This window comes from Copadichromis virginalis, linkage group LG6 (genome assembly GCF_057382275.1).
Source record: "Copadichromis virginalis isolate Kocher_CV1m ecotype Utaka linkage group LG6, C_Virginalis_male_GT1.1, whole genome shotgun sequence".
Classification (NCBI taxonomy): domain Eukaryota; kingdom Metazoa; phylum Chordata; class Actinopteri; order Cichliformes; family Cichlidae; genus Copadichromis; species Copadichromis virginalis.
Genome location: NC_140623.1, coordinates 5,936,194 through 5,958,308, shown reverse-complemented (window position 1 = coordinate 5,958,308; position 22,115 = coordinate 5,936,194). Strand labels below are relative to the sequence as shown.

The following is a 22,115-nucleotide window of genomic DNA, read 5'->3' as shown; positions in this document are numbered from 1 at the left end:
AGAGCTGAGCGACAGCAGTCGCACGACCTGCTGATTGGTGGAGAGGCTCCGGGCTGCCATCAGAGGCGGGGCACTCAGGTTGTAAATCTTTCGGTGGGCGGGACAATGACCGTCTACATGCGTGATCGACTTTATTCCCGGGCCTATGATTGGATTAGCTTCAGCCCGTATATCCAGATCTTTGAGAAATTTGATTTACTAAATGGCTTAAACGTGTTGATATCGTTTGTGCATAACTTGGGAAGCGTTGAAAGTGTCATTTAAACATTAGCTTGTAAAATATTCATTTATATTTTATCACAGACTGTGTCATTTCTTTAGGAGAGGTCTTTACTTTGAAAGATTTTACCGGATGATGTAGTTAGTGAGTGAGAGGCTAGCTTGATAACGGTGGATGCTGTAGCCCGTTTGGCTGTCGGAGCCGCTCTCCTCCTGTACTCAGGATAACTACTGTACTGCATAGGTAAACTAACCCTGAATCATATTTAGAGAAGCCTTTAAAAGGCCTCGGTTCACTGGTGTGTTTGTTTTACATACAACCTTTAGCCGCTCGGGAACGACTGGATGCTGTTGCAGTGGAAATCTGTTGACGATGATTTTTCACTCATGAGCGGCTGTCACGTAACTCTGTAGACTGTTGTGATAAGATAAGAGAAAAGGAACAGGCTGTTTAAAAATTACTTCCTGCCACCTTTGTTTGATTGCCGTGAGGAGGTAAAGCCAGAAGGCATGGTGCTGTGATACTCCCGGGGCAGCGGACACACGGACTGGTAAGCAACCTGTTCATCTCCGCAGGATTATCCGTCCAAACGGACGCTAGCTGCCGAGCGTGCTAGCCGCGACTCTGTCGCTCCCTGGCTAACTGCTGCTCTATAGCTCGACAGATTTCAGTGTGCAGTGATTGTTCACAAGTCATTTCATACTATATTATTATAGGCAGTTAATTGTGTTGCCATTACAAATCAGTGCTACATCTCCAATATAACCCAGCATTTAGGCCAGGCTCATCGGGAAAACGGCCAAATATTGAATGCTAAATGTTAACATTAACCAAATGGACAGAAGTGTCTTTATTATAGTGTGTGGTAGTAGAAATCTGTGTGGAATATTATTGGATTATATTTATTATTTTCAGACGGATAGTAGGTGATTATAGAGCAGCAGAAGACAGTAATGATCTAACGCGGGCCTGTGTCAGCCTGGCCTGGAGCGTCTACAACTAATAATATCCTGAGAATAAAGTCTTTGTGACAGGCTGCGCATATGTGCTTTACCATGTTGCACTTCAAAGTTTCCTGATTGTCACAGGCAGCACACAGCATGGTGATGATTAGTGGGCCGGGATGATGGGGACAACAGGCATCCTTTAAATTATTGAAAACCTTCTTGGTGCATTAGATGGTTTGTGTGGAAAAGGCCTCCAATCTTCATCTAATTCAGCCTTAAGTTGTCACACTTGTTAATGGAGTTGGGAAGCCCAAATCCACACAGGGTTCGTGAGAAGACCAGACTCATACAGCAGAAATAAAACAGCATCCAGTGTGATATTTGTTTTAGTGCCAGCTTGTGTCCCATGACCATAATTCCCGTCTCATGGGCTCGTCTGTCTCTGCGGGTTCCAGTTAGCCTGGTTGCTTGGCTGTACGGTACGTCTGATTCCCCAGCCATCTGATGCTGGAACGGTTTCTATTGCCATGCTGTGAAACACTTTGAACCAGCAAGTTTCTTTCAAATGTAGAAAATACGGTAATGCTTTGTTTCCTGGTCTCTGACATGATGTGCTGGACTACAATGGGCATAATAGGCAATCTCTTCATTTTTAAACATTTGTTATTTTAGAACCTAAATCATAAAGCAAATGAACGGTGGCAAACTATTAACATTATTTATAATTGTATAATATTACTGGTTTAATTTAAACATTAAATATGCTAAGTCTTTTTCATCTATAGTCATCTATATGTACCAGTCTGGAAGGCCTACAAAGCCATTTCTGCGCTTTGGGGTTCCAGCGAACCGCAGTGAGAGCCACTATCCACAAATAAAGAAAACCTGGAACAGTGCTGAATCTTCCAAGGAATGGCTGGCCCATCAGGCACGATCTGATATCGTCGTGTTGGTGTTGTTCCCAGATCATCATGAAAATGTTGTTCCAGGATCAACAAGTGACCAATCAGAATGTTGTGACGTCATACTTTTGCGACTTCGGGAAAAACCGCCGTAAAACAAAAAACTGTACTTAAGCTGCGAGAAACCGCCTCTGTCCGCCGATCAACGGACCCTGACCCTTTAATAAACGCTGAGCAGAATTGATATTGTCCTTGCAACATTGGAATTTCATAAATGCACGAATGGCTTGGCGCGCAAAAGAATAACGTCACAACAATGTGATTGGTCACTTGCAATGTTGAACCTGGAACATTTTCATGATGATCTGGGAACAACACCGATACGACGATATCAGATCATCCGGCCCATCAGAGTTACACTAATAGCATATCAACAACTCAACACAAAAGAACAACATGTAAACTGCTTCCTCACTTACCCTAGTTGAGGTTCATGATTCATCAATAAGACAGAGAGCAAACGTTGCATCTGTGGGAGATCTACAGTGGCAGTGATCATTTCGCTCATTCCCAAGACATTTGGGAAAATGTTCTGTGGACTGATGAGACAAACTTTTTACAGGGCTTGCGTTAGTGAAGCTAACACAGCATTTCAGAAAAAGATCATGGTAGCAACAGTCAAACATGGTGGTGCTAGTGTGACGGTCAGGGGCTACTTTGCTACTTCAGGACCTGGCTGAATTCTGACCACGACCAGAACCTGAGGGAGAATGTCCATCCATCAGTGTCAGGAAGCCCAAACACACCTGGGCTGTGCAGCAACAGCAAGGCCACCTCTGATGGGACTTGAATTCAATTGCAATGCTTTGGCATGACCTCAAACAGGGTGTTCATGCTGGTTTGAGGCACAGTTCCTCCACAGTGAAGTGAAAAACACATTGATAGTTATTACAAATGCTTGATTTCAGTTCCTGCTGCCAAGGGTGGCACAGAGTTATTAGCTTTAGTGGGCAATTATTTGTCACACAGGGCAGGTAGGTGTAGATAGAGTTTGTCCGTTAACAACAGATATCCTAATCTAACAAACTGTATTTTGTACTTGAACAGTATAACAGTAACATTTGTTTGATGACCTGTAGCAAGTCAGTGTGACGAATATGCAAAAAAATGAGAAAGGAGGCAAATACAACTATGTACAAATAGACTATTGGTGGTAAATGTTTGATACTCTTATTACTGACATCTTCTCTCACCACAGTGATGGATAATGCTCATACTAAGACGGTGGAGGAGGTTTTGGGGTTCTTTGGTGTAAATGAATCTACAGGTCTGAGCTGTGATCAGCTGAAGAAGAACAGAGAGAGATGGGGACCCAATGGTAAATATGGAAATCATTACTGGCCCTTTGTTTGGTGTTTCATAGTCTGCTGGTACCATGTAGACTTTAGAGAGCCGTATTGTTTCCCTTACATGTCCGACTTTGTGATCTTACAGGTACAGATATAATATTAATTATATTTTTACCATTAATAAATGTTGTGCTCATAAATATACATCAATTATTGTGTAATGATCTCTTCAACAACTTAATGTATTCTCATAAACTTAGAAATAATACATTAAAAACACATAGGAGCAGGTGCTGGTTTGGAAGCAACACTGTTGCCAAGTCACCTTCAATGCAGTGGCCAAGATAGACGTTGTTCTGCCGAATCATCACGACGAGCCGCATCCATAGCACGCCTTATAAGTCACACCAAATCACAACAACTGCTGCATCAAGTCATTTGACCAATTTTACCAATTCTGTCTCCCTTAGGCAGCATCATTAGAAGACATAGCATACATTTACACTGCTATGCAGATGACACCCAGCTCTATCTGTCCATGAAGCCAGATAACACACACCAATGAGTTAAACTGCAGGAATGTCTTAAAGACATAAAGACCTGGATGGCCGCTAACTTTCTGCTTCTTAATTCAGATCAAACTGAAGTAGAAAGAGAGCAGATTTCTCCTGTGTCGGCTCCCTGTTAAATCCAGAATTCAAAATCCTGCTTATCACATACAAGGTCTAAAATAATCAGGTCCCACCGTAGCTTAAAAACCTCATAAAAACCTTTCTCTCAGATGGCTGATTTACTTGTTCAATTCAATTCAATTTTAGGTGACAGGTGAAGAGGCCATGCTACTAGCAAGTTGGCTACGAGCTAAGCTAAGCTAGGGACTGAGTACTGTGAATATAATTAGCTGGTGATTCAACAGAGAGTGTGCTTTATTATTTTGGTGCTGGAAGTGTCTGAAGATTGCACTGTGAAATAAGATGTAACACATAAGTGTTTAATTATTGGCCACACAAAACACAACTGTCTGTTGTAACAGGAAGTAAAAATCTAAAGCAGAGAGAGACATGTGACCCAAAGGCTTGGAAATGATTCAGCAACAGCAGCTGATTGTAAGCTAGCATTTTGCCAGTTAATGTTAGGGTTCAGTATCCTGACGTCACAAAAACAGTTTGATTACGTTCTCACATCACATGAGAATGTCCAACAGGCCACCTTAAAGAAAGTCTCACTAACGCGGGGTTAAAGCAGGGGTAGTTGGCTCAGCTCTCAGTGTCGTACATGTGGTCATCAGACAGCGCAGGGTCCTGTTAGTACAGGCAGCTAGCGTCTCCAGCACAGCTGAGTCACTGAAGCTCTCTTAGCTTTGCCATGTAAGTGAATGTTTGCAAAAGCACCCCTGCAAACATCAGGGACACGCACCATCACGCACTGAAGTAACGTGGATGTGTTTCTGGATGTTGTGGTCATTCTCCATTTGAACTGTGAAGCAGTTTTATCTGACACTAGCTCTGTGTACTCTACAGACGAGCAGAGCCACACCGTCTCCTTTTCTCCTCCCATCATTCATCAATCAAAAAAACAGGTTTCACGTTCAGTCTTTCTTCATGTAGAGTGCACACGTTGGTTTTCAGCCTCTGTGCATTCACGGAGGCATCTCCTGATTTATTCCTATCGACTTGGTTTTTCGTAACTTGGCTGAATCTCATGAATTCTGCAGGCAGTCACTGTAGCTGTGTCCTTTGTGTTGTGTACAGCAGATGACCCATTTGCTTCATTTTGTTGTCTTTCTTATTCCCTTTGCAAATGACCGACCTCTTTTTTTACTTGTTTGCTTCCAGAGTTACCAGCTGAAGAGGGTGAGTTATCTCCTTCTGCAGTATTTTTCTTTCTGACACCAGGTTTTTCACTCTGTCAGTGCCTCTCAGTCTCAGTCTGCCTCTTCCTCCTCTGCACTGGTCCATGCAGGGAAGTCCCTGTGGGAGCTGGTGGTGGAGCAGTTTGAGGATCTCCTGGTTCGAATCCTGCTGCTGGCTGCATGTATCTCATTCGTAAGGAAACCACAAAGTTCATCATAACCAGTTCCACAGTTAAAGTGCTCATGAATCTTGTTTGTGTGAATAACACAGCATATATCAGGTTAATCATGCTGGTATGCAGAGGCACACTGGCTTTGGTCTGAAGTTATTTTGGGTTTTTGAGTCACAATTTTGCTTTTCCTTCATTCATATAATCTGTTATACACGCAGAGTGTAAATGAAGTGTGTGTAGGCCCTCACCTGTCTGTGGCTTCTCTGTCCACCAGACCCTGGCATGGTTTGAAGAAGGTGAAGGGACGATCACAGCCTTTGTCGAACCTTTCGTCATACTCCTCATCCTCATTGCAAATGCTATCGTGGGTGTATGGCAGGTAAAGCCCGTGTGTGTGTGCACAGCTGATTGTCTCATCAGTATAAGGTCATGTTGGCAACAGTATGACTGAATCTCTAAATGTTGGGATCATATAGCAGACTGCTGTGTAGGTGTTGTGGCAGCTGATGATGTTTTCATTTCTGCCATTTAAGAGAATGTGGCTGCTTACAGTTTGTATATGTGCGTATCTGGGCTGCATGGCCCTGAGTCGCACACTTTAACACTAGGAAACCACCTCCTTCCTCACCAGTTTGGGTTATGTTACTGTGTTACTTCACACACTTAAGGTTACTGCCATTAAAAGGTGACTGTATGACGAGCCTGAGAAAAGCTACTCACTTGAATCTTTCCAAAAATAAACGATGTGTAGCCTGCTGCGCACTGACCTCATTTACTCCACCACATAACCAGCTAAAAACGTGTTCGTGTCACTTCGAGTGATGCTTTTTCCAAACTGTAAATGCCACGCTCTGTGAGAGCTGGTGCACTCGCTAACGTCTGCAGTGGATTATTGCTTATTTGGAAAATGAACTAAAAACTATAAAACGAAGATGTTATTTGTTCCAAAGCAGTTACACTGTTGCTGTCCACGAGTCGATAGTTCAGGCGCCTTTGCTTTCAGCTGCTCCCCGAGTGGTCTCGCAGCAGATGGATCTGCATGTTTGCTTTGGCACTGATGTGACACCACATGCTCTTCCTGATGTAACCGTCCCCGCTTATCCAGGACTGGGACCAGCAGCAGCAGTTTGTCACCCTGTAAAGCCCTGCTTAGGTCATAATTAGTTGAACTTAATTTGGCTTTTTGGCTTCAATTAATGGATCGAATTAATAATTGATTTGTAGTTAAGACAAATGGTAACACCAGGGCAGTATACTTGTACAGGTTGGATTACTTTCTTCCTGTTCCTGGACGCAGTGTAAAGTACTGCATCATGGTTAAAGCATCTTCCATGTATTACATTTGTATGTGTGTTTGTAACAGAGACATCTGAGCTGAGCGCTCTTTCAGGAGTTTATTAGCACAATTAAAGGTTTGTTGATTAATCCTTTCATAAAAGGTTGGTGGTTCCTGTCACTGATACCTGGGACTTTGAACGGTTTCATTTTCTGCTGTGTTTGTAGGTCAACAGGAAATAACCAACAGAGAACCAAAGACCTAATCACGTTTTGGCTTTCTGTTTCCTGGATTAGGCCTCTGTGTGTGTGTGTGATCTCCTGTCATGTTTGATGCCCACATACCAACATACATGAGCTATGTTGAAAACTGACGTGCCACTGTGTCCTGCAGGAGCGTAATGCAGAGAACGCCATTGAAGCTCTGAAGGAGTACGAGCCAGAGATGGGCAAAGTGTACCGACAGGACAAGAAGAGCGTCCAGAGAGTCAGAGCCCGAGACATTGTTCCTGGAGATATTGTGGAAGTGGCAGGTAAACGAAATCATGAGATTCAAAGATGCATCTGTCAAGATTGTGTCAGGTTCTGCTGTGTGGATGGCAAATTCATCTTATATGAGCCAAATGCAGGATGCAGGAGACAGACATAAGCTTTTAATGCTCATAATACAGAAAATAGAAAAGTCTGAAAACCAAAATCCCCGGAGGAACAGCAGCGAGGATTCAGACAACACACGAGACCACGAGAACTCCAACCTCACCATAAAGAATAATAAAAAACTTAATAAGGAAACCGTAAAGAAGAGACTCCTCTAAACACAGGGGACCAAACTAAAACAGCCCTACAAAGAGTACACAGAGTATTTACTACAGCAAAGACAACCAAGAACAGACACGGTCAAAGAGGAATCAAGGATTCACAAAGACTCTTAGCTCTGGGTCTGAGCCGCCGTTCTGTGGTCCACTGATCCTGGGTCCGGCTGCCTGCAGCAGTGCACGTGACCGCTCCTCTGTTCCTGTGGGAACGTCACACGTTATGTTCAGCACTTCCTGTGAGCCAAAATGAGTGCATGCTAATAATGTTAGCTCCCATTAAATAGCACCTGAGAGCTTTCTGCTCACCTTCACGAGTCGGTGCATCGTGCTCACTGTCGTGTATCTGAGCCTATAAAGACATGTTAGAGAGCACTGGCTACCAAGCATCATACTGCAGCCTCAAAGCTTTACTGCAGCTACATCAGAATGGATCTTTAGGACTGGGGAGGTGAAAGCATGATTGAAGAGGGAGCCCTGTTGGCAGGCTTACACACTTTTTATAAAGTGGTTTCCTTCTGTTTGTCTCAGGTTTCATATTGTTAAAGCTGAAGTGGCCCAGACTGTGTACGTGTTTGCAGTGCAGTCGAGTGCAGCACTGCAGCGAGGGTGGAAGGACGTCTGTGTTTGAGCTCAGCGCATTTCCACTGCATGATTGTTTTGACATTGTTGAAATAACATTGCAGGATCTTTATTTAAACATTCTGGCCAACGTCTCCAAAGACATGGCTGCCACCTCTGCCCTGTCCTTTAGCTGCTATCGTCATGGAAAATATGTGATTGGAATGAACGTCGAAGACAAAAGGCTTCAAATAATGTGACGCAGAGAACAGCAAAGGCTGTGGTTTGATGACACGTTCACTCTCTGCTCTCACACGACATCTGTGAACCGTGTTAGCAAGTAGAGCAGGGCGATATGGCCAAAAATATTTATCACGATATATATTTGAAAATTTGCGATAACGATATAACTGACGATATAATTGATGCGAGACAAAATACAACTCCACAACATTACTAGCGCAAAAAGACAACCTTCCATTTATTTTCACTTAAACAAGAAGCTGGTTTTTATGTACATTAAAGCTTCATAAAAATGTAACAGTGCAAATGCAAATTCCTTGCTGAAAGTTTAACCAAAAGGCATTTCCAGCAGAAATGGGCTGACATATCCTGAGCATAACCATGTATAATATCCACTGAAGTTAAAAAGAGGTGCTTTGCAACATTAAACTGCAGTGTGCAGTACGTATTTTTCGGACCATAAGGTGCACGGGATTATAAGGCACATTAAGCGAAACAAAGCAGTCAGATAAATCAAACTTTATTAAACTCATTCTTCTTGCTTCCTCCACTTCTGTACCATTGATTCATTAATGTTGAATTCTCTGGCAGCTGCTCTATTCCCATGTTGTTGCAGTATATTAATGACTAACCTCGTATTGTGGATGGATTATCTCAGTTGTTCTCCTGACTGAAGTTTGGTCCGTTTACAGCAGGGGTGTCAAACTCAAATACACAGTGGGCCAAAATTCAAAACTAGAACAAAGTCGCGGGCTAACGTTAATATTTATTGAAATATATTTATTCCTCCAGATATAAGAATGAATCTTTTCTTATGGACTCAAACACGTTTTGCTGAAAAACTGGATATGGAACAAGCAAAGCTTAATACTAAACAATATATATATTAGCTGTATAATATCAGTAGGCCAGCTCTGATAGTAATTTGGTATGGCTTCGCGGGCCAAATGTAATTAGGCTGCGGGCCAAATTTGGCCCGCGGGCCAGAGTTTGACACCTATGGTTTACAGCATCCGTTTTGCTGTCTTTTTACAGTTTTTTACAGACGCTAGGACTCATTTCTCAATACTTAGGTCACGTTTGCAAACCTCCTCACACAGTGAGCACAACAGAAGTCTATGTGGGCTAAACTGAGGACCAGTTATCATTGTTTTGGCACAAAATGCATTCAATGACTACATCTCTCAAATTTCATGAATTATCTTCTCACTCAGACACAACAACTGCCAAAAATCTTTGTACGTACAGGACACTTTGCATGTGCTTACATACTGTTTTCAAAACTGTTAAACTTATGGCCAAAACAATAACACAATGCAAAACTTGAAAAGAGCAAAATTCAACAGCAATATTTTATTGAAACATATTTTAAATCTAAAAATGCAGTTTAACCAGCCACAGCTTATTCTCATTGTAGATGAACATCTACACAGGTGTTACTCCTTCAATTGTTCAACTCCTTCAATTCTGGCAGCCAGAAGATTCTTTCCTAGGTGTGTTGCCCTAGATGACATAAGATGTGATGTGGATGAGAACCTGTGGCCAAATGGAGGAGACCGAGTAGATTAGCATTACTATTGTATGTGTATCAGTGGATGGTGTGTATACAAATTCTTGTATTTTGGGATTACTTAGTGCAAAAAGATAAAAATACATAAACAAATATTAACGAATTCTGCATGATGTCTGATTCATTCCAGTAACATATATTGAAATTATAAACAGAGATGTGTCCTTGTTTTACACAAGAAAACACTGTAATGCTACATGTTGTTAGTGTTTTTTAGGTCATTGTTTTGTGGGTGACAAAGTGTGTTTGTCGGCTGTCAACCTTTGCTAGTGTTCTGGAAGAATGAGTTTATTTGAGACCTGAATGAAGTGTTTTGGTAGTTGTAGTGCATTTTGAATGTGAAATGAACTGCTTTGCCAAGCTGACGGTCAGTTAGGAGGATTGTGTGAAGAGTTTTGCAAAAGTGACCTAAGTATTGAGAAATGTGTCCTAGTGGCTGTAAAAAACTGTAAGTTTTGCATTGTGTTATTGTTTTGGCCATAAGTTTAACAGTTTTGAAAACAGTATGTAAGCACATGCAAAATGTCCTGTACGTACAAAGGTTTTTGGCAGTTGTTGTGTCTGAGTGAGAAGATAATTCATGAAATTTGAGAGATGTAGTCATTGAATGCATTTTGTGCCAAAACAATGATAACTGGTCCTCAGTTTAGCCCACATAGACTTCTGTTGTGCTCACTGTGTGAGGAGTTTTGCAAACGTGACCTAAGTATTGAGAAATGTGTCCTAGCGTCTGTAAAAAACTGTAACTGTATCCTCTGCCCTGCTGCAGCCTGTGCAGAGGCAAAGCAACGTGGACACAGAGGACCGCCGTGCCTGCTACAGGTTTAGCCATGATACTGGGTTGCACACACACGCACACACACACACGCACACACGCGCACACACACACACACACACACACACACACACACGCACACACACAGAGAACTGTAGTTTGACCCAGTAAGAAAACTGTTGAATCCTCCAGATACTCACTGATATTTCAGGCTGCTCAGAGAGAAGAAACAGGGTTGTGTGTGTGCGTGCGTGCGTGCGTGTGTGTGTGTGTGCGTGCGTGCGTGTGCGTGCGTGCGTGCGTGTGCGTGCGTGTGCGTGCACTGGGTGATCTAGTGTCTCTTTGACTGTAGTAAACGTATTAGCCTCCCAGAGCATGGGAACTGAGTTTACTGGAAAGGACCCAGCTGTGCTCTGGGATTAGTGTGGCTACTTTTGTTCTTCTTACTGAACTGTGTGACGCTGCTGTCGACTCATCTCCAAACATAATGACTAACATTAGACGATTCAGCACGCTGAATAACCGCATGTTCTCTGTACTCTGTTCCTTTGTTTCATCTCTAGTTGGAGATAAGGTGCCGGCTGACATCAGGCTGACATCCATCCGTTCCACCACACTCAGGGTGGACCAGTCCATTCTGACCGGGGAGTCTGTCTCAGTGCTCAAACACAACGACCCTGTACCCGATCCCAGAGCTGTCAACCAGGACAAGAAGAACATGCTGTTCTCTGTGAGGCTCTCATAGGCCACACCCACATTTGTCCTCTTGGTTTTTGATTCGCTTTGACATGCTGTATAATTCAGATATAATCAACACAGAGGATGTGCAGCGGCCCTGACCACCGACTGTGGAACCATCATTCAAGGGATAATGTTGTTGAACTACAACATTATCCCAACATGGGCGATCGTGGCTCAAGAGTTGGGAGGTCGCCTTGTAATCGGAAGGTTGCCGGTTCGAGCCCCGGCTCAGACAGTCTCGGTCGTTGTGTCCTTGGGCAAGACACTTCACCCGTTGCCTGCTGGTGGTGGTCAGAGGGCCCGGTGGCGCCAGTGTCCGGCAGCCTCGCCTCTGTCGGTGCGCCCCAGGGTGGCTGTGGCTACAATGTAGCTGCCATCACCAGTGTGTGAATGGGTGGATGACTGGATGTGTAAAGCGCTTTGAGGTCCTTAGGGACTAGTAAAGCGCTATATAAATACAGACCATTTACAACATATTCCTTTGTCTCCATCCACATACTGTTCTGACAGCAACACTACCACAAATACCCACTTCAGTGCCAAACGTGGATTAATCCGCCGCTAAAACTAGTCCCTCCAGTTTGGACCAACGTGGTGTAAAATGAGGCTCATAGATTTGTTAGTTAACTCATTAATTTTATGGAGGCAGCTGTCATTGAGGAAGCATTCATATGAAGTGATTTACTCCGTGGACTTTGCTTTTAGATAAGAGTTGCTGGTGTTGGTAACCTAATTAGTTTACTACCCTCGTACATGTCAGCCAGCATGATCCTATTGGTAGTTGCTTCAGTTTTATGGTGTCGGGGCACTACATCGCTCCAAGACTTGCATACGTGGTGATGCTAGCAATCATAGCAGTCTGAAACGACTTCATCCAGGCCCAAGTGTGCCAGGCGTAACCATGCCTGCTCACCACGTTCAATACGTCACAAAGCGGGAGGCTTTCTTAACACCCACAGCCAAACTGGAGGGATAAAATGAAAGAACTGACTGTTTGCAGAGAAACGTCTAACATCCACCTGTTTCTTCATTTTACTGGTTTATTTATTTCTGTACTAAGAAGATAAAATGGCATGAGACAGTGCTTTGAATCTAAAACCTGCAGTATGCACACACTTAGTAGTGTGTGTTGGGCTCAGGTGAAGGACGAATCTATGAGTGTGTGTGTGTGTGTGTGTGTGTGTGTGTGTGTGTGTGCCTGTGCCTCAAAGGCTGCTGAGTCACCAGGCAGTCTCTGTGGTCAAAGAACAGCAGCCACTGATGTTTTATTCTGTGTACTGACAGCCTGAACTTTTGCTCAGGGTACCAATATTGCAGCTGGCCGAGCCATCGGAGTCGTAGTGGCAACAGGGGTGCAGACAGAGATTGGGAAAATCCGCGATGAGATGGCCTCCACTGACCCCGAGAGGACCCCACTGCAACAAAAACTGGACCAGTTTGGAGAGCAGCTGTCCAAGGCGAGGATCGAGCCGTCCGCCTGTGATGTTTAGTCTTTATTAACAACAGGAGTCCAAGTAACTCTGTTTTGGTGCACCCTGCAGGTCATCAGTGTGATCTGCGTGGCTGTGTGGGCCATCAACGTGGGACACTTTAATGACCCGGTCCATGGAGGCAGCTGGCTGAGAGGGGCTGTGTATTATTTCAAGATTGCTGTGGCCCTGGCTGTGGCTGCCATACCAGAAGGTCAGGCCTGTTACATCGCAGTTAATTGTCACACGCTGATCTCTCTCAGATCTCATTTTGGGGGTGTTAAATTGCTTGGATGGCCAGATCTGTGCTGACAGACTGACCAGCCATCTCTGTTTAAGCAAGGCACGCAGCACCAGCTCAGTGGTCTCAGACAGGAAACTGTAAACGTCTCGCTAGGATACGAAGGTGAACAGAGTTCCTTCCTCTGCTTGTTCCCTTCCAGGCCTTCCAGCAGTCATTACCACCTGCCTCGCCCTGGGAACCAGGAGAATGGCTCGGAAGAATGCCATAGTCCGCAGCTTACCGTCAGTGGAGACGCTGGGTTGCACCTCTGTGATCTGCTCGGACAAAACAGGAACACTAACCACCAACCAGATGTCAGTCTGCAGGGTAAGACGTGAGAGGGACCCAGTACCTAAACTGCTGTACGCCTCTGCCTGCTGTAGGGTGCACGTTCTTACTTTTTACAAATTAACAGCTCGTAATTTTGCACTAACACTCGATGTGTCTCAGACTGCTTTGTCTCTAAACACCGTCTTCATGTTGCTCCTGGATGCAAGCTGCTGGCCTCGGTCCTGCAGACTTCTCCGGTTGTTTCCATGTTGGGTTAGTTGGAGTCTAGTTTGCACTCCAGTCTCATGCGTGTGATATGTGAGGGACCACGACAAAGGTCGAGCAGTCCAGTTGAGTGACTGACGTGAGACCCAGCAGGTGTCTGTTACTGACCTCTGCTTTTTAATGCTTTCACTCTGATGATATAATCCGTTATGTCCATCAGATCAGTGCTGCTGTAGCACAGCAAGGCCTCGACAGATTTTAGCAGCAGGAGAAAAACGTGGAGCATTCGTCACAGATGAGGTCAAATAACATGTTCTAACCTGGACTAATGAGCTCCTGTAATGTGTGTCTGTGTGTGCCTGCATGTGTGTAGATGTTTGTAGTAGACAGTGTGTCAGGGGAGCGCTGCAGCCTGAGCGAGTTCACAGTGACTGGATCTACGTATGCCCCTGAAGGGGACGTGTGAGTGTCTTTAGCCTTTACTACTTAACTGTGACGATTCAGTGTTCAAGCTCACACTTTGAAATCTCTTCTTTTCGCTGTGGTTTAAAAACATTCCTGTCTGTGTTCCTCGTCGTTCAGTTACAAGGATGGTTCAGCGGTGAAGTGCAGTCGGTATGAAGGCCTGGTGGAGATGGCCACCATCTGTGCGCTGTGTAATGACTCATCGCTCGACTACAATGAGGTAAGAAATGCAAACAGACCGTCACGGATGACCGTACATGGTTCTGGCCCGAGTGGGACTGGAACGAGACTTGTTTCACACGTGCTGCTCTAAACTGGCCAGTAAACAAGGCAGAAACAGCGTCCTGTCTCTGTGTGTGTAATCCAGGCCAAGGGAGCGTATGAGAAGGTCGGGGAGGCGACAGAGACTGCCCTCTGCTGTCTGGTGGAGAAAATGAACGCGTTTGAGACTGACCTGAGAGGCCTGAGCCCTGCTGAGCGAGCCACCGCCTGCTGCTCTGTAAGTGCACGGCTGAAGGCTGACGTGGAAACAGAAAGTCTGCCCCAGCTTTAAGCAGGACTGGGGTCTGTTTCCGTGCTCTGCTTCTGTCTTACACATCATTACCCAGTAAGCAAACTGGGAATCGTGTAATGTGAAGGTGGTCTGCTGAAGAATGCCACAAACAGCAAAGAAAAACCTGTAGAGACCTGAAAGAAAAGAGCAGCATCGCTGTGCTGATGACGGTGTGGCGGAGTCTTACTAAACATGTGCTCGTGTTTGTTTTCAGGTGATTAAGCAGCTTATGAAGAAAGAGCTGACTTTAGAGTTTTCCAGAGACAGGAAGTCCATGTCTGTGTTCTGTTCATCCAACAAACTCACCAGATCTGCTGCAGGAGCCAAGATGTTTGTTAAGGTCGGTGCACACGCTGGTTCTCCACTTTTATGGAGGAACAGCCGACACTGAGCGCTCTGATCCTTCTGCTCAGGGAGCTCCGGAGAGCGTCCTGGAACGCTGCAGCTACGTCAGAGTCAGCGGCTCTGCTCGCGTGCCTCTGAGCCCGGTGGTTCGAGAGCAGCTCCTGTCCGTCGTACGGGAGTGGGCGACGGGCCGAGACACGCTGCGATGTCTCGCCATGGCGACGAGGGACGCGCCTCCTGACATCCACCGCCTCAACCTGGAGAACTCAGCGGCCTTTGCTAACTACGAGGTGAGAGCTGGGCCTTGTTAGGTCACACGCGTGGTCAGGTCGACTGAGCGATGAAAGGGAGTATCACGCTGTAGACACGTAAAGGTTTCTGTCGTCTGTTCTTCCCAGTCGGACCTGACTTTTGTGGGCTGTGTGGGGATGTTGGATCCCCCGAGAAAAGAAGTGCTTAACGCGGTGCGAATGTGTCGGCAGGCTGGAATACGAGTCATCATGATCACAGGTACTCACTCGCACCTCCAGATAGCAGCTCTTCTTCTCTCCTATGTGTAAATACAGGCAGCACTGTTACCGTGGATCAGTGGAAATGTCGACTGTTGAGGACACACATCAGGTGGACCTGATACGGCCGTGGCCTTAAATGGAGTCACTGAGCCTATGGCGGTTTGATGTTGAAAGCAACCACAGTTTCTATCAGCTGTTTGTCACGTGACCCTGACTCCGCCCACTCCGTGTCTTTGGGCAGCACAGCATTATTGGCAGGCCTGACACAGTGACCACAGCGTGCCAGCCTCAGCTCAGCTGTTACAGTTAGAAGGACACATTAGAGGCTTTATTTTTCAGATTTGTTGATTGCAAATAAACCGATCTGACCACTCGTGTGCTCAGAGCGCACGGCAAAACTGTGCAAACAGATAGTTTATTGTTACTGTGCCTGATCTGTGAGCTGCGCTTCAGCATTCTTCACAAAGCCCGATGGCCTGATGGGGTCCTGACTCCATCCATGTCAAAGAGGTCTGACTGACAGTCCTACCTCCTCTGCCTGTCGTGTTCAGTCAGCTGCTTTTGTTGCAAGTTGAAGGATGTCAGGAGCATCTCCATGATGCTGCTGACAACAATTGAGCATCCTGAGTTTCTTTAGACACTCACTGTTCCAACCTGTGTCGCTGGTGCTGAGACGAGGAGACGACGGGTGAACAGCTGACGGCGTGATCTATGCCAGAAACAAACCTGGGTTTGACTAAACAGCCATCTCAGCCAGTGAGAACACATAAGTAGCATTTATCTAACCAGTGCCACTGCTGGTACGCACATTCATTGCATGGTCCCAGGACGACATGCATTCATTAATCTGAAACAAGGCTTTCGTGGCAGGTGAGGAAACTGCTGGAGAAGAAGTAACGTCTCATGGACTGAGTGAGATTTGATTTGATTTCCCCAGAAGGGTGTGCTGGTGTCCCAGGCCTGGTAACGATGCTGTGATACACGTCTGAGGCTCCTGAAAGTTTACAGCCTCCTCTGGTGTAATTAGACGTAGATGCTTCAAACTGGCCTTTGACGGCCGAGGTAAGCTGTGATCTGCGCTACACTGGACCGACTAATAAATAAATCCCAGCCAGAGCGCCTGAAGTGACTCAGGCGACTTCCTGTTAATAATCCCCACCCAAGTAAAGTCTGTGTGTAGGAAACCAACACAAGAACGAGCTAAACGGAACTTGACTCTGACGACTCGCCGCTCTTCTTCTTCTGCAGGAGACAACAAAGGAACAGCGCTGTCCATCTGCAGGCGAGTGGGCATCATCACAGAGCAGGAGGAAGAGCAGGAGGGCGCGGGGGTCATCGGGGGCCTAACGGGGCGGGAGTTTGACGAGCTGCCCCCACACCTGCAGCGTCAGGCCTGTCAGACGGCCCGTTGCTTCGCCCGGGTGGAACCGGCCCACAAGAGTCGGATAGTGGAGTACCTGCAGAGCCTGAACGACATAACGGCCATGGTGAGAGAGCGAGCGTGTGCTCATCGCCTGCTCAGGCTGTCTGCTGCTGTCACCTAATGGTTCTGGACGGTTTAGACAGGTGACGGGGTGAACGACGCGCCGGCGCTGAAGAAGGCAGAGATCGGCATCGCCATGGGCAGCGGCACAGCGGTGGCCAAGTCTGCCTCCGAGATGATCCTAGCTGACGATAACTTCTCCACTATCGTAGCTGCCGTGGAGGAGGGCAGAGCCATCTACAACAACATGAAGCAGTTCATCCGATACCTGATATCCTCCAACATAGGAGAGGTGGTCTGGTGAGTAGGAAGAAGCGGCGTTACCACCTGTGTTTGTGGTAAACCAGACGCCTCCTCTCTGATCCCTGCTCTCTGTCTGTCCGCAGTATTTTCCTAACAGCAGCACTGGGCATGCCTGAAGCGCTGATCCCCGTCCAGCTGCTGTGGGTCAACCTGGTCACTGATGGATTCCCAGCAACCGCTCTGGGCTTCAACCCTCCGGACCTGGACATCATGTCTCGTCCTCCTCGCTCCCCGAAGGAGCCGCTCATCTCCAGCTGGTTGTTCTGCCGCTACCTCATCATCGGATGTGAGTGGCTCACCTCCTGCCATGTTGGGAGCATCGTCCCTTTCATGTTTGAACCAGGATTAAGCTAAATTACATGCACAGCACAGGATTTCTGTATTCTGCGTGTTTAACTGCTTTGAAAGTGCACCGCAGTGACTTGTGTTTGTCCACAGGTTATGTAGGAGCTGCCACAGTGGGAGCTGCTGCCTGGTGGTTCATGGCAGCCCACGATGGACCCAAACTGACCTTCTATCAGCTGGTAAGCATCTTACATCTTCCCAAATATTGAAGAGCACCTTATTTCTAACATGAGCACAACTGCAAACCTGAAGAGACAGTTTTTTGTGGGGCGATCGTGGCTCAAGAGTGGGCAGTTCGTCTTGTAACCGGAAGGTTGCTGGTTCGAGCCCCGGCTCGGACAGTCTCGGTCGTTGTGTCCTTGGGCAAGACACTTCACCTACCGCCTACTGGTGGTGGTCAGAGGGGCCGATGGCGCGATATGACAGCCTGGCTTCTGTCAGTCTGCCCCAGGGCAGCTGTGGCTAAATGTAGCTGCCTCCACCAGTGTGTGAATGTGAGAGCGAATGAATAGTGGCTTTGTGAAGTGCTGTATAAATGCAATCCATCATTATTATTTGTTCGTCTGCCTTACAGTATCATGTTGTTGTCTCGATGCACGCTCAGTCATCCAGGTAACTCACTCTCCAAAGGTTGATCCTGTTCATCTGGACGTAGCGTTTCGTCATCATCAGGTGACGTCTTCAGTCTCAGCTGACTGCAGGTTTGTGCTTGTTCATCAATGCTCATGAGAATTTGCATAATTGTGATGAAGGAGCTGAGCTCCCAGCCCATTGTTCCTTCAGGGCTGGTTTCAGTCATTATGCAGATGTACTGCTTATAAAGTTGAGACCTGCAGTCAGCTGAGACTGAAGACGTCACCTGATGATGACGAAACGCTACGTCCAGATGAACAGGATCAACCTGCTGTTGTTGTTGCTGTATGAATAAAACTGAACTGGCAGTCTGTTTGTTGATGCTTCAAAGGTCAAAGGTTACCACATGAGCTCTACGCACATCAGACAAACTGTGATACAGCGTAAATGTCCTCATGAAGCACTCTGACTGCCTCGTTTCTGTGCGTTCACACACCAGTGAAGCAGAGAGTAACCTGGGGTTCAGCATCTGGCCCATTTGGCACACAGACTGGAGGGGTCCAACCATCAGCGTCACTATGCAGAGCGCCTGCTCCACCTCGTGAGCCGTACGCCCCCTGCAGGGTGTAGTAATGCTGTTTTGGCTTTTTCCCACTACAGTCCCACTATCTGCAGTGCAGCGAAGGCCACGCTGAGTTTGCTGGAGTGCAGTGTTCGGTCTTTGAGTCTCCTTATCCTATGACTATGGCTCTGTCTGTGCTGGTCACCATAGAGATGTGCAACGCCTTGAACAGGTAAGAAAAGACAGTCAGGTGAGAGGTGACGATGGCAGAGGAAAGTAATTCGCTTTTTTTGGGCTGTCCAGTCTGTCCGAGAACCAGTCCCTGCTAAAGATGCCCCCGTGGTCCAACCCCTGGTTGGTGGGGGCCATCTGCCTGTCCATGGCCCTGCACTTCCTCATTTTATATGTGGACCCCCTGCCGGTAAGCACCAGAGACAGTCCTGGACGTTCAGTCCTTTTCTATGACCGCAGAGCTGAACCGCCGATGCTTCTGTCTCCAGGTGATATTTCAGATACGCCCACTGTCCTGGACGCAGTGGGTGGTGGTTTTGAAGCTGTCCCTTCCTGTCATCTTGATGGATGAGGCCCTCAAGTTACTGGCCCGCAACTACATCGAGCCAGGAAGCCACATCCAGGTCAGAACAAGTGACGTCAGCAGGTTGTCTCACCATAACACTTTTCTTTTCTAACACTTCTCTGTTGAAATCCACGTCTCCCAAAGACTTTAGAAGAGGAAGAGGAGCAGCAGAGGGCGAGGGCCAACGTGGGGTCGGTTGGTGCTGCGGTGATGAGGCTCCATCAGTCGCTTGAGGGCGTGTCCTGGTCCTTCGTACTGATCTCTGCACCGCTGGTGATCTGGATCTTCAGTCTGGACTCTGACATCACCAACATCTTCTGGGAGTGACAGGGATGTGGGTGGGCTGCCGGGGATGCACAAACACGGTGAAAGAAGGGGAAAGGGGTGTGGAAGGTGTAAGGGTGGGGCGTGGGGAAACGAGGCACGAGCAAAGGTGATGGATGCGACGAAGGAAACATGTAACCCTGAGACAATCAGAGAAAGAGTGTGTGTGACAGCCTCACCGATAAAGGTGCTGTGTGTCTGCTTTGAGTTCACACTTCCTCCCACGTTCCTGCTGTGTCGCCACGTCACACCCACAGACACGTCACAGCTCACCGCCGGTTTCTTTACAATCTTCCAAACAGTGCTGTTGGTTTGTGTGAACTTGGATCTGATTTATTCTTTCATGTAATTTGAAATAGAGAGAAATGTTAGTGTTTGAGGTTTGGTGCATGTGTGTAGCTTACAGTGTGTGTTGGTGTTTTCCATATTTCTCCTGACATTCCCGGCTCCCTGCTGTGTGGATGCTACCGTGCTTCACACAGCACTTTTATGAGGAAACGAGTGGATTAGAATCACACGCAGGCTCTCCATCCACACTGTTGTTCACGTAGTAATAATGTGTGCTCCACGATAAGGCCGCCTGCCTCTGGAACAGCAGAGTCCGCCAGCCGGCTGCTTTCATAGTCTGCACTGTTGTTTGGACGTCCTCACGGGAAACTAATCCGAGCCGTGAGGACGGCTAGCGTTTCAAATGCATGTGAGTGCACGTCACACACTTCTGGCTTTGAGTTTTAAAGTTGATCCTGCAGAAGCGTGCCGTCTCCCTGCAGCCGGGAGTGAAAGTGGGACAACCCTGATGAGGATGCACATATTTATCAGAGGCTAACCCTTCTAGCATATACGACCTTGATTCTGATGGCCGACTGTCCTCTGTTGTCTTTTCTGTGTATCGATGCTGACACTGCTGACTGTCTTGAAGTTGACGTGGCGTTCGTTGGCTCTTCTCAGACAGGCTGAGGGCAGAATAAGTTCTTCAGTTAACAAATACTGGTGTTCAGTACGGCTGTGCTGCCAGTCGGCCTCTACCTGACGCGCTTTCCCTGCTTTGTGTGTGATTGATTTGGTTCTGGATGTCAGGGATTCAAAGTCAGCACGTCATGTGTTTCTTTCAGGTCGGTCCTCTCTCCTCCACAGAAGCCGTGTCTGTGTTGGTGAACATCACACGGAGCGTTTCAGTTTGATGTAAACACAGATTTGAACGAGGGTCTGCCTTTTTGTCCAGCGATGCCATGAAGTCTTGAACTTAGCTGTCATTATGTAACACATGCAGCCTTCATTAGGAGGAATATCATTACTGAACGGACAGGAAGAGTTAGAAAGTAGCCCTAATGTTCTGACATCAAGTCATTTTGTAGAGAAATAAATCATTAAGATTCGCACTAAGAGCTGATTTAAGGGGTTTTGTATTTGTGTTATTCATGGTATAACTGATTTTCTCAGAAGTGTGAAGCTGTTGGAGGTTTTGTTGTTTGGCACAGAATCTTTTTTTTCTCATTTCAATTTATAGTTTTTCTCACAATAGACTAAAAACTGGTTTAAAATAAAGAGTGAGACTGTAATGAGCAGCTTTTCTGCAGATGCCACCCCATCTCTTTAAAACAACGACATTGCATCAACTGCATTTACTCTGTACTTTGTTATTATTGCTGTTTCCTCTGCTGCCCCCGTCCTCCACGGAGAAGAAGTGAAGGGAACACACCTGAAATAAAGGTTGGATTAGAAAAAGCTCACAGTGTCTTTCAGGTCATTGCATCTCAAATTACTGTCAGCCTTCTGCTTGACCATCACTAAAATGTTAGGGTAAAGTGTTTGTGTGTGTGCACGTTTAGATAGAGCTGGACTAAAAACACACAGAAGCACTGATAGCAGCACATGAAGAAGCTTTAAGCACACTGACAGAATCTAGAGTTCAGCAGGGTGTAAGATGCAGGCAGGTCATTCATGGCACGCCATAACCACATAGTTTCATAATTCAATTCAATTTTATTTATATAGCGCCAAATCACAACAACAGTCGCCTCAAGGCGCTTCATAGATACAGAGAAAAACCCAACAATCATATGACCCCCTATGAGCAGCACTTTGGTGACAGTGGGAAGGAAAAACTCCCTTTTAACAGGAAGAAACCTCCAGCAGAACCAGGCTCAGGGAGGGGCGGGGCCATCTGCTGCGACTGTTTGGGGTGAGAGAAGGAAGACAGGATAAAGACATGCTGTGGAAGAGAGACAGAGGTTAATAACAGATATGATTCAATGCAGAGAGGTCTGTTAATACATAGTGAGTGAGAAAGGTGACTGGAAAGGAAAAACTCAATGCATCATGGGAATCCCCGGCAGCCTACGTCTATTGCAGCATAACTAAGGGAGGATTCAGGGTCACCTGGTCCAGCCCTAACTATATGCTTTA

At 46.4% G+C, this 22,115-nt stretch overlaps 1 protein-coding gene across 2 annotated transcripts; it reads left to right on the top strand.

Moving 5' to 3' along the window:
- Positions 1-114: 114 nt before the first annotated feature.
- On the top strand, positions 115-21,434 carry LOC146707038 (sarcoplasmic/endoplasmic reticulum calcium ATPase 2). 2 transcript variants are annotated; one of them, XM_085458355.1, is made up of 24 exons: positions 115-463; positions 3,328-3,447; positions 5,254-5,271; positions 5,381-5,463; positions 5,718-5,822; positions 7,113-7,251; positions 11,243-11,409; positions 12,722-12,877; positions 12,962-13,103; positions 13,333-13,499; positions 14,041-14,129; positions 14,250-14,352; positions 14,500-14,631; positions 14,900-15,025; positions 15,099-15,320; positions 15,429-15,540; positions 16,791-17,029; positions 17,105-17,325; positions 17,412-17,614; positions 17,767-17,852; positions 18,907-19,040; positions 19,112-19,229; positions 19,309-19,443; positions 19,530-21,434. In XM_085458355.1, the coding sequence occupies exons 2-24, from the start codon at positions 3,330-3,332 to the stop codon at positions 19,710-19,712; spliced, it is 3,198 nt and encodes a 1,065-aa protein (XP_085314481.1). In that variant the 5' UTR covers positions 115-463; positions 3,328-3,329; the 3' UTR covers positions 19,713-21,434. The 2 variants fall into 2 exon arrangements, with proteins under 2 accessions (XP_085314481.1, XP_085314480.1); XM_085458354.1 differs by having other exon boundaries at positions 115-770.
- Positions 21,435-22,115: the final 681 nt, after the last annotated feature.